Source organism: Solanum pennellii, chromosome 7 (assembly GCF_001406875.1).
Source record: "Solanum pennellii chromosome 7, SPENNV200".
In the NCBI taxonomy this organism is placed as follows: Eukaryota; Viridiplantae; Streptophyta; class Magnoliopsida; order Solanales; family Solanaceae; genus Solanum; species Solanum pennellii.
The window spans coordinates 65,817,287-65,829,655 of record NC_028643.1 but is presented as its reverse complement, the minus strand read 5'-3'; the positions used below and the strand labels follow the sequence as shown (position 1 = coordinate 65,829,655).

Here is a 12,369-nt window from a genome sequence, read left to right as displayed (position 1 = left end):
GGCTTCTAATTTCCCTTATTTTTTAACCTTCTCTATGTCGGCTTCTTCTCTCTATTTTTACAAAACACATCATATAATTCTTTAATTATTACGTTCAATAAAGTCTCTAAAAAAATTCCAATAATTAACTAAATATGATGTTAGTAAAATTTTAATAACTTGGTTAGTTAATTATCTCTTTCTTATTTCTCCTTCCGCAATCCTCAATTTTAAAAAATAAAATAAAGAATAGAATAGTATAAAGGTTGTATGTTACAGTAGCAATAAAAAGCAGCTCCGTTTTCATTGGCGTCTGATTTTCCGGCGACTTCTCTGATTTTCCCCACACCGACCACCACCTTGATCTTTGGTTGCTACACTGCACCTTGGGTGGCGTGTAACTTTATTCTCTCTGTCTTCCCATTTTTGGATAGCCATTTTTTTTAAAAGCATATTTGTTCCTTCTTGATTTTCCGGCGACCCTTTGTGGGTTCTAGTCTCAATCACTTCCTGAAATTGTAACCAGAGATTAAAACGGAAAGAAGTTTCTCTGGTGGGGGTGCAGTATTAGTTGAAAAGACGCAGTCTTTTGTGGGGGTCCGGCCACCGGAAAATGGTGGCGATTTCTTGACGACAATGGAAAAAAAGAAGCATATTTGTATTTTAGGAATTCCGTGTTGCAATTATGGAGCTAGCATAATAGTATCTAAAAATGATGGAGATTTCTCTATTTCTATGTTGAGAAAGTGAAAAGCTTTTTGAACTGGAATTAGGTGAAAGTAGCTTTGTGTTGGACAAATTCTTCTTTGTTACTTTTGGGAGAGAAGTAATTCAACTAAAGTGGATTTTTTGCTGAAATGAAAGCGCCATCAAACGGATATCTACCAAATTCAGGAGAAGGTTTTTTACTAAAGCTTCATTCATTCATTTGCATTTTTCATTGGGGATATGATAAGTGAAATTTGCTGCCATATTTTAGCTTTGATGGTTTGCTAGAGTTATAAATTGATTGTTTTGTCACTTGATAACCATAATATACAAGTTTTTCTTAAAGTAACTTGTTTGTAAGGCTCAAGGTTCCTGTGAATATTTGCCCTTTTTTTAAAAAAAGAAACATTCCTATTGCAAAGATGAGAACAGAAACACTTTATCTGAACTGCTTTTACTTGTTTATTCTTTCATTAGTCTGTTAGCAAAATGTTACTAATACAATTTGTATATCCAGGAGTACAAATTATATTTAGTTTAATTGATCTACGGGTTCATGTCTGCTTTCTAAGTTGGATTTTGGATTATGTACTGGATAACCATCAAATTTTCTTGCCCCAATATCTGGTAATCGTTTTAAGTTTTACTTGTGACCTCTTATTAACTTAGCAGATGCCTCAAATGGTCTACTTTCAGTTAGTCGTTTTTATGGGGGTTGATTATGGACCGAAGTGCGGAACATGAGCATGGGGATCGGTTCTCATTTCATTTAACTACTCCTGGCAGCTTGTGTTTACTCCATTTTGGAGAAGAAAGAGTACCTTCCGATTTCTGTATATCATTCATTCACTGTCAATTAAGTAGGTTGTGCTATGCTGACATGTAAGTACTAGAAGGGGTAATCACTGGAATAGGAACAAAATTAATAATGCAGATTTTGCTTGATCTGAGTTCATGATGCTTTAATAGGATCCACTTGCCATAAGTTCATATTCTCATATGGTTTTCTTTGAGAAAGGAAAATGAAAAAGTTGTTCTTTTCATTGATCACTAGATCAAGAAATTACTGTTATCTGTGCATGTCATTGACATGCTGAAGCTTATCCAGTATTGGTTAGTTTTTGATTGCCATTAGGTATACACCTTTTAGAGGGTCACACATATTAGCTGTATGAGGGTCACATGATATTCAGGTAGGTTCCTGGTATTACTGAAGTTCAATAATCATTTGGCTTGCAGAACTCCTTATCTTTATGATGGGGAGCCAAGGGCAACGGTAAAGTTGTCTCCGTGACACCTATATGTCACGGGTTCGAGCCGTGGAAGCAGCCACTAATGCTTGTATTAGGGTAGGGTAGGCTATCTACATCACATCTTTTTGGGGGTACAGCCTTCCCCTGATTCTGCTTTCGCTGGATGATTTGGGTACCGCCGCACCGGGCTGCCGTTTTTAACTCCTTATCTTTATCTACCAGTTGTTTGTATTTCTGCTTAAAACAGGTTTGACTGTAATAATCCTTCAGTTGGGGCTAAAGGTGAAACAGAAGAAAATTTTCTTTTTTTGGTTGCATGAATGATGTTTACATAGCTGGTAATCAAGCGAATGATTCGCACATAAATGACCTTAACTCTAGCATATCGAAACTTCAGATTTATGTATGTATAAACTGAACTTTAAATTTCGTAATATGCATACCTGAAAGTTTGTATCAAAATGCAACAGGAGAAAGAAAGCTCATGAATTCAGAGTTATGGCACGCTTGTGCTGGCCCATTGGTTTCTTTGCCTCCTGTTGGAAGCCTTGTGGTATATTTTCCTCAAGGTCACAGTGAGCAGGTATGTATCTTTTGAAGTTGAATAGGATTATTACACCGCCCAGATACTGTCCAATTATGAAGCCTTAAATCAATACCAACACTATGCAGGTGGCGGCATCAATGCAAAAGGAGACAGATGGAATTCCAAGTTATCCTAATCTTCCTTCCAAGTTGATCTGCATGTTACACAATGTTACTCTACATGTATGGATCTTCCTCTATCCACATATTGGCTGGGAATTCTCGATTACATGAATTGTTTTTCCATTTCCATATATTTTGCTTAAAGTAATGATTGAATACGGGTGTTTTCGAATACGTTCTTTGTATTTTCAAAGACGTTAATGGAAACCTAGGATCACTGTACTTCTTTGTAAGATTCGTAGTGTTTATTTGGTTCCACAATCTCGAATTGACGTTGCATGTGAATTAAGTAGAAATATTGTTCTATTACGGCAAGTTAAAGTGTAGTGGGTTTTCCCTTCTCCTAACATGTTATACTTGTGACATTTTTGTTAGGCTGACACTGAAACTGATGAGGTCTATGCTCAGATGACTCTTCAACCTGTCAACAAAGTAAGTCCTTTATGTTGTTTCCAATTTCAGCTGTCATCTTTTCGGTCAAAGTACTTTTTACCTCCTCCCATAAGTTGTATGAAACAAACTTTTTGATTCTGCAGTATGACCAGGAGGCTTTACTTTTATCTGAAATGGGCCTTAAGCAGAACAGGCAACCTGCTGAGTTCTTCTGTAAAACTCTCACTGCTAGTGATACAAGCACACATGGTGGATTTTCTGTTCCTCGTCGAGCAGCAGAGAAGATATTTCCTCCTCTGGTTTGTTTTTCTTCACGAAATGTCTTCAAGAAAAGATCTACCTTTATGCATCTGACATGGAGCTTCTTTATAGGACTATGCAATGCAACCTCCTGCTCAGGAGCTAATGGCTAGAGATTTGCATGACCAAACATGGACTTTCAGGCATATTTATCGAGGTACGTTTTAAGATCTTCTACTCTCTTATGTTGGAAGCTTAATTTTGATAATTCTGTGTGGAACTACTAATGGGGTAACACTGTGAGTCTCTATACTAGTGGTTTACATTTAAGGTTTCTCTTCAAATATACAGTTTCATGTTGGACTGCTAAGTTATGTGACTTGAATAATTAGTCTTTGTTTTGTTTTTATACAGTAGTGACTTTTATTTCTAAATCCAACTCAACTTATGAGAAAGATAATTATAATAATATTTTTCTCAATAGTTTTTGTTTTAGCTTTTATCTTTTAACTGAGAGAGAATGTTTTTTAGTGTGAGTTTTTTTAAGTGTATTGATGTAAGAAGCTTACCCTAGTGAATTAAGTTTAGGTCATGTAGTGAATTGTGAACATTTTCCCAACAATGACTGTAGCCATCAATGTATCAGGTAAAAATTGGTCAGTGATAAGTGCTAACAAGGTTCCTTGAAACAAATTAACATGATTTCAGGTCAACCAAAAAGACACCTTTTGACTACCGGTTGGAGTGTCTTTATCTCCTCTAAGAGGCTTTGTGCCGGCGATTCTGTCCTTTTCATAAGGTAAAGGAAAAGTTGGTTACTTTTTTTTTTATTGATATGATAGTCATCTTGTTGCTAAGCTGAGAAAATTTTATGTAGAGATGAAAAGTCACAGCTTCTCTTGGGTATAAAACGAACAAATAGACAGCAGCCCGCCCTATCCTCATCTGTTATATCTAGTGACAGCATGCACATTGGGATCCTTGCTGCTGCTGCTCATGCTGCTGCAAACAACAGCCCGTTTACTATCTTTTACAACCCTAGGTACTATATAAGCCCTTTTTAAATCGAAAATATTTCGTGTTCGGGTCTAGATGTTTTCCAGACCTCAATTGTGGGATTTCACTGGGTATGTTGTGATTGTGGTTGTTTGGATCTAGATGTTGAATCACACATTTTTGTAATCTTGCTCTTTTTGTTCTTGACAGGGCTAGCCCTTCTGAATTTGTAATTCCTCTGGCCAAGTATAATAAAGCTATGTATGCACAAGTTTCACTAGGAATGCGATTTCGGATGATGGTTGAAACAGAGGAGTCTGGAGTTCGCAGATACATGGGTACAATAACAGGTGTTAGTGATCTGGACCCCATACGATGGAAGAGCTCACAGTGGCGTAATCTTCAGGTACTCAGACATCTAGGATTTGTCCCCAAGAATGTGCGTAGAATTTTGATATATTTAACTTAGTGGTCATAGTACAGCCCTTCCTGCTTCTTGATATATATTTCTCAGTCATACCAAATACAATTATATATGTGTTAGGCAATGTCACTCATTGAGTCATCAGTTGCTACTCCAGATCAGTGCTTGCTTGCATTTTGGTTCATGTTTTTGGTGGTATATAAGAAACTGTGTTTGCATTGATCGAATCCTGAACTATTTCTTTATTTAATTTGTTAGGTAGGATGGGATGAATCAACTGCTGGAGAACGTCCAAGCAGAGTTTCAATTTGGGATATTGAGCCTGTCGTGACTCCTTTTTATATCTGTCCACCACCATTTTTCAGGCCCAAGTTTCCTAAGCAGCCAAGTTTTCCTGGTAAGCTACTTGACATTTAGCTTTCTCGTGTAATGGTTCAAAGGTTCAGAAGAACTAAAACAAAGAACCTATTAAAGGTTCACTGTAGTTAAAACTCAACTTTGACTTGCAAGAAATGTTGGAATGTTCAGTTTTCTGTTGCGGTAAAATATATTTTAATTAAAGGATTTTCATCAACTTAATCTTAATGGTAGCAGCATGATATCAACCTTAGTCAGGCACTATACATAGTAGCACGATTCATCTCCCTCATCTCTACTTGTACAAAAGGAACATAGTCCACTATAATTTCCTCGATAAAATCCTCAAAAGGGCTAGTGCTTTTGCAGGTGATGAGTCTGATATTGAAAATGTTTTAAAGAGGGGGATGCCCTGGATCAATGATGAGTTAGGTCTAAAAGATGCTCAAAACTCGATATTCCCTGGACTGAGCTTGGTCCAATGGATGAGTATGCAACAGAACAATCATGTGCCAGTTGCCCAATCTGGACTTCCCAGTGTCTTACACAGTAACATCGGCAGTGATGACCATTCCAAGTTGTTGAACTTTCAGTCACCTACATTAGCTACACCAGGTCTCCAGTTCAACAAACCAAATCAACTAAACCAGCCATTTGGTCAAATCCAACAGCCACCATTAGCATGGACTCAACAGCAACAGCAATCGTTACAGTCTCCTGTAAGTGCACAACAGCAACAGCAACAGCAACAGCAACACACGCTGCAGCAGCAGCAACAGCAACAGCAACAACAACACACATTACAGCAGCAGCAACAACAACAACACACATTGCAGCAGCAACAACAACAACAAACACTGCTGCAGCAGCAGCAGCAGCAGCAACAGCAACAGCAACACTCACTGCAGCAGCAGCAACAGCAACAACACACACTGCAGCATCAGCAGCAGCACACGCTGCAACAGCCACAGCAACACATGTTGCAGCAACAGCCACAGCTTCATCAACAAGCACAACAGCAGCTGCAGCAACAACAGCGTCCATCCCAGCAGCAACAATTGACCGGGAATTCATCACCAGTAAATCGTTGTGTATCCCCTAACCAGATACCAAACCAAACTTTTCCACAAGCTACGGTATATGGTCAGCTTCAGCAACAACAGGTGCTATCAGCTAGTACGCAATCACAGCAAAATGTTCCTGTCAGTAGAAATTCATTCCCTTCGACATCCTTGGCACAGGACTTCCAATTTCAGCAACAAATGGAACAGCAATCTAACCTCTTGCAGAAATCTCAGCAACAGCAGACAATACCACAACAAGCTCCTCTACAATTGTTGCAGCAAAGTTTGATGCAGAGGTCCCAAGTGCAACCATCATCACAGCAGAGCCTTACAGAACAGCAGCTGCAACTGCAACTTCTTAATAAACTGCAGCAGCAACAACAACAGCAACAAGCACAGCTATTATCTCCCGTAAGCTCTACTCTGGAGCCGCGTATGCCCCAGCAACAACAGAACCGGCAACCACAAGAGCTCCAGTTTGCTCATCAACAGTTGAGTTCCAACATCGTGACCACCGTGACACATCTCCAGTCAACCCATCATGCTTTCAACCAACTCCAAAACCATCACAAATCCCCTATAACAATCAAAGCACTTTCTGGTGGTACAGAAGGAGATGCTCCTTCATGTTCAACCTCTCCTTCTACGAATAATTTCCAAGTTTCACCACCAAACTTCTTGACCAGGAGCCAAGGGCAAGCGATACTGGTGGATGAATCTGTTGTTGATCCTTCTCAAGAGCAAAACAAATCCGAATGTCGAATAAAACATGAACTAGTGTTCTCAAAAGGTTCAGAGCTGTCTAAGTACAAAGGCAATTATACTGAGAACTTAGAGGCAGCCTCATCGACAACATCGTATGGGCTGGATTCTAGTGGCTTCAACTTTTCATTGCCTGCATTATGTGTGGATGGTGATGTTCAATCGCATTCTAGGAACATTCTACCTTCTGCAGCAAATAATATAGATGGACTGAACCCTGATGCTTTGCTATCAAGGGATTATGATTCTGGAAAGGATATACAAAACCTATTCTCTCCTTTTGGCAATGCCCCTAGGGATATAGAAACTGAGCTGTCTGATGCTGGGGTCAATTCTCAACAATTTGGGGTGCCAAACATGTCATACAAGCCAAGATGTGTCAACGATCTTGCTGTCAATGACAACAGTATTCTGAACAATAATGCATGGACGAACCAGACTCAGCGCATGAGAACATATACAAAGGTTTGCTGCACACATGCTTTGCTCAGTTGATCACTTTTATGTGTTCTCTCTTATTTCGAGTTTCATATGATGGATTAGTAATGTTAAGTTTCATTCCCGTTATTTGTATTTTTAATATCTTTTTTGCAACTATGAAGGTTCAAAAACGAGGCTCTGTGGGAAGAACTATAGACGTTACTCGCTACATAGGCTATGATGAACTAAGGCATGATCTAGCACGTATGTTTGGAATTGAGGGACAGCTTGAAGATCCTCAAAGAACTGAGTGGAAGCTTGTGTATGTTGACCATGAGAATGATATACTGCTTGTTGGTGACGATCCTTGGGAGTAAGTGTTGACTTTGTCAAAAGTTGTAGTATTACTTGTCCAAGATATTCATGTTTTCCCATTTTTTTTCAGGGAGTTTGTGAGCTGTGTTCAGAGCATCAAAATCTTGTCTTGCGCTGAAGTGCAGCAGATGAGCTTGAATGGGGATTTAGGTAATGTGCCAGTACCAAACCAAGCTAGCAGTGGAACTGACAGTGGTAATGCGTGGAAAGGACACTACGATGACAACTCAGCTGCATCATTTAATTGATGAAGGTGCTCCGATTAAATGAACTAAACCTTGCAATACATTGTCCTGGAGGCTGCAAACGACTAAATCTGCTGATTCTAACTGGAGGCAACTGAGGTAGTAGAACATTACTTTCTAGGCAACAGGTGGGAGCAACTCATGGCGTGTTTTGGCGTAAATTCATGGCAGGGTTGATATTAGATTAGTTTGATTGCTACTTTATTGTGAGGTGCAAAGCAGTTTTAAATTTATTAATTATTATTTTTCAGATCAAGTAGGTGTAAATTAGCTTAGAAATTCAGGCATGACAAAATTACAGGAAGAAATATCCCTTGTGTACTAAATTTAACTGTAAATGTATAGCTTCAACAGTTGTGGGAATCTTGTCTAATGACATTGCTGAGCTTCAACTTTTTATGTTCTCCTATATTGTGTCTATTGTTTGAAGCTTGCTTCCAAAAATGCGATCCCGAAATGTGCTACCTCTTTCCCAAAAATGACAAACATCAGCTTGAACACAATCCAATAAGTGAATTATGCAAATATTATTGCTAATCTCTCATATTCTGCAGTTTTCAATCTTTTAACATACAAAATTCCCAAAGGCTAATTCCTCAAATCAAGAACAGAAATGAGTTCAGAAAATTGATTCTACACTTGAGATATTAATCATTAATTTGCAGAGAGTATTACTCCTCACTCGAAAGTTGGATGCAGCTTCCTCCTTCCTAGATCTCTGCTGAAAATTTTGGCACGGAATAACTCAATAGCCCCACTAAGATAGCACAGCCATTACATCAGACACCCTGAGTGTAATATAATCAGATCCATCAGCACCTTTGAATTCACTGCCGGCATATTTGGAATAGAGAACTGTATTTCCTGGGGATACTGAAAGTGGTTTCCTGTTCCCTTCTTCATCAAGAGGACCAGGCCCGACAGCTATAATCTGTAATTTCAAACATCAAACAATGTTTAGTTTATAGAACATCTCAATCGATATAGGGACATGGACAAAGCAATGCAACTTCTTCCATCTCTTACCGTGCCAATTGAAGGCTTCTCCTTGGCTGCCTCAGTCAACAGTAAACCTCCAGCGGTTTTTTCTTCAGCTTCGGCAACCTGAGAGGAAATGCAACCACCGGTTTAACAGCCAATTAAAGACCTTGCAGAAACTGCAAATGTTTAAACCAATTGCAGGCTAAGTTGCTTGGTCTCCCCAAAAATGTTGCCAGAGCTGTGTTGGATCCCCTCCAAAAAGGCACCACTTTTGAAGAGTACAAGCAACATAGAATGCAGGAGACGGGCACTAAAGATAGGGATATGATGCCAGCTAACTTAAACCAATTTCCTCATATAACCAGCTTCTTTAGAACCAAAAAAAAAGAAGGGAAAATTAAGGCCGGAATAGACAAGCAGCTGACTTTAGAAACAACACATTGCAAACAAGGACAGGAGGACGCAAATGAACAACCTTGATTAGGACTCTGTCATTTAATGGCTGCAGATCCTTGACATCATCTGTCTCAAGAATACCAACAATATCATCCTCTTTCAGAATGAGGTGCTTTGATCCATCAAACTCCACCTCAGTTCCCGCGTACTTCGAGTAGATGACTTGGGCACCAGTCTATACAAAAGATAGTTTCAGTCAACTTGATTATCCACTAATTATCCCAGCTCGACGATATTATTTGAATATATAGTATTACCTTCACACTAATGTCCACTTTGATTTTGCCAGCTGAATGACCCTCCCCAACAGCAACCACCTCACCTCCATTAGGTTTCGACTGGGCTGTTACTGGAAGTAGGATACCACCAACAGTCTTCTCCTCTGCAGTTTTAATCTTCACCAAGACTCTGTCGCCCAAAGGCTTAAGTGTAGTGTACTGCAAAGAACAACACAATTTAACAAATAGCCCCACATAGTAATGTATATTTGACAATATGATACTTTAAAGTCGCAGAGAAGTTGACACCCATTAGGTGTCTAAATTTCAGGCTTGTATATAACACAACAAAAAATCAAGTAGTTGTAAGCGAATGGAGCCTAATGCTCAATGATGCCATAATTGGATTTTAAGCATTCTTCACTCAAGAAGACCCCTATTAACCAGACAGACCCACAATCACACACACACACTAGAATGAGCTATCATCCACCCCCTCATCTTTGTTCATTGAAACCATATAATCAGCAAACCCATATTACAAACTTTTTCACACATTTGAACAGGCAGAGAAGCAATCAAATTATGGTTGAAGTTTTATGTTTCAGCTAACTCTTCCACAAAAAAGCCACCCCAAGACTTGACCTTTCTTATCTTATCTTAATCTTCAAATGAAAAAAACAAAATTTAGCCGACCCCAACAATTTTTCTCGACACATAGTTGATAAGCAAACAACATTCTGTAGTAGTGCAAGATTTAGAACCCGAAAAGCATTCAAATTAACACAAAATTGGCTTAAAAAACCTAGACAAGGCAGTAAAGCAACCAATTGGGGAAATGAAAGCAGTGATTTCAAAAACAATAGGAAATTTAGATACCTTAGGAGCTACGGTGGTGGCCGCCTTGACAACAAGACGACTAAAAGACCTGCTGTTGTTGTGCTTCAAAGGGGCAAAAGATACGGTCTTTACAATGCAAGTGGACCTGAGCCCTTCAAAGGATGCAAAACCATTGCCAGAGATAGAGGATGCTGTTAGCTGAGTGGACGCCATTTTTTTTCTAAACCCAATCAAATTAAACAATGAAACATGGTTAGTATACTCAATCGGAGAAGGAAAATTAAAGCAAAGAAGAAGAATTTAGAAGCAAAAGGGTACCTGAATTTGGATAAGTTTTTTCTTCTTCTCAACTGGAGTAGATTGATGGAAATATGGAGGAGAGTAGGTAAGAAGAGGATAACAAAACCCTAGAAGGTTCAAGAGGAGGACTTTTCTGCAAAAAATAAGATGCTTCTAGAATTTTTGGTTAAGTTTGCAAACAATCCAAGGTCTCAAAATCCAGAAAAAAAAGATTGGGTCAAAATCAAGTTTTTGTATTTTTAAAATTATGTCAACTTTTTTTTTATTTTATAAAAATGTTCATCATTAATTATAAGTCCAACCATAATTTTATATATCCAATTCTTCATTAAAATCATGCTTATTTATTAATAAAGAGATTGATTGTACAATATGAAAAGAATATATTAAAAAATAATAAGTTATTTTGTTGTTATAATTTATTTTTTGTATTTGAAAATTTTTTGTAACTAAGATCATCTCTAACCCTACTTTATTTTATATTTCATTCTTTATATTTGAAGAGTAAAATAGAGAATGTCCTCTCTGATCACTCTCTATTTTATCCTCTACTCTCTAATTATAGAGAGTTTAATAGTAGTTCTCCAAATTTGGAGGACCACTATTCATATTCTTTATTTCACTTTTTAAATATTATATTATTATTTCTACTTTTTTGTAATTAACATATTATTTTTTGTATAAGACTATTAATTAAATCTCTAATAGCAATTCTTTTTAAATTTAATATAACATTTTTAAAGTATTTTATTTTATATATACTACTTTAATCTCGAATTAATAATATTTTAAATATTTTTTCAATTTTCATCACTTTGTGATACAATTTGATGTTATATTAATTTCCACTATGAAGAATGCACAAAATTTAATGATAAGATAAATTTTGATTTAAGAAAAAAATAAGTACATAACATAATAATTTAAATACAAGATAACTATAGATACAATGCATAACATAATAATTTTAAAAATCACAACAATAGTTTAGTAATTCGGTAAGTTGTTTCTCTAGATTTAACGATATCGAAAAAGGATTTTAAAAAATTGTGATTGTGATTGCGGTTGTGATTGTTGATTTCTTTTTCCAATTATTCGTAGTTGTTCTTTTGAAATTTAGAATAATATATAATTTAATATTAAATAAAAAAATTCAAAACATTAAAAATTTATATTACATGAAATTATATAGGATGATTATTCATAAAAGAAGAAAGAAAAGATTTATATCAAGGAATAAGAAAATAAAAGAAAAATAAAAATAATAATAATAATATTGAGGTGAGAGAAATAAATTTTTTTTAGAGAATAAATATAATTGAGTTGGAGTTGATTGTTTGAAAAAATAGAAAACTTTATATTTAGAGTATAAAATAGAGTGTATGGTTGGAGATGCCCTTATTGTAATTTGACAAATTTTAGATTTATGAAAATTGTACTTTAAGTAGTTTTTATTAAAATATCTTATTATGATTTTTAGATAATGGATTATTTAGTTCATCATAAAAATGATAATTTTATGTCCAACTTATCTTTATTTTTAATAAGTTTTAGAGCTTATGAGGGGAAAGGGTTTGAAAAATATTTCAATTTTGATCGAAATTATTGTTAAGTTACGATACTAAACTTTAAATAAAGACCTATCTCTCC

The 12,369-nt window shown here is 36.6% G+C and overlaps 2 protein-coding genes across 2 annotated transcripts; one reads left to right on the top strand and one right to left on the bottom strand.

The window, feature by feature from the left end:
* Positions 1–202: 202 nt before the first annotated feature.
* Positions 203–8,331, top strand: LOC107025819 (auxin response factor 7-like). Its single transcript, XM_015226580.2, has 13 exons — positions 203–879; positions 2,411–2,523; positions 2,613–2,708; positions 3,024–3,080; positions 3,185–3,340; positions 3,414–3,498; positions 3,990–4,080; positions 4,159–4,323; positions 4,488–4,683; positions 4,960–5,098; positions 5,428–7,349; positions 7,487–7,677; positions 7,750–8,331. Exons 1-13 carry the CDS (start codon positions 837–839, stop codon positions 7,925–7,927), a joined length of 3,432 nt encoding a protein of 1,143 aa, XP_015082066.1. The 5' UTR covers positions 203–836; the 3' UTR covers positions 7,928–8,331.
* An 86-nt stretch (positions 8,332–8,417) lies between these two features.
* On the bottom strand, positions 8,418–10,894 carry LOC107025820 (20 kDa chaperonin, chloroplastic). Its single transcript, XM_015226581.2, has 6 exons — positions 10,738–10,894; positions 10,459–10,639; positions 9,619–9,798; positions 9,381–9,536; positions 8,951–9,028; positions 8,418–8,855 (listed from the first exon to the last, which is right to left on the bottom strand). The coding sequence occupies exons 2-6, from the start codon at positions 10,630–10,632 to the stop codon at positions 8,682–8,684; spliced, it is 762 nt and encodes a 253-aa protein (XP_015082067.1). The 5' UTR covers positions 10,633–10,639; positions 10,738–10,894; the 3' UTR covers positions 8,418–8,681.
* Between the last annotated feature and the right edge of the window lie 1,475 nt (positions 10,895–12,369).

Excerpts from the sequence above, each read along its gene's own strand:
- LOC107025819 (XM_015226580.2), top strand. The coding sequence starts at position 837 with ATGAAAGCGCCATCAAACGGATATCTACCAAATTCAGGAGAAG. Across the intron at positions 880-2,410 it reads TCTACCAAATTCAGGAGAAG|GAGAAAGAAAGCTCATGAAT; the intron begins GTTTTTTACTAA and ends AAAATGCAACAG. Across the intron at positions 5,099-5,427 it reads TAAGCAGCCAAGTTTTCCTG|GTGATGAGTCTGATATTGAA; the intron begins GTAAGCTACTTG and ends GTGCTTTTGCAG.
- LOC107025820 (XM_015226581.2), bottom strand. The coding sequence starts at position 10,632 with ATGGCGTCCACTCAGCTAACAGCATCCTCTATCTCTGGCAATGGTTTT. Across the intron at positions 9,799-10,458 it reads CCACCACCGTAGCTCCTAAG|TACACTACACTTAAGCCTTT; the intron begins GTATCTAAATTT and ends TGTTCTTTGCAG. Across the intron at positions 9,537-9,618 it reads AAGTGGACATTAGTGTGAAG|ACTGGTGCCCAAGTCATCTA; the intron begins GTAATACTATAT and ends TCTTTTGTATAG.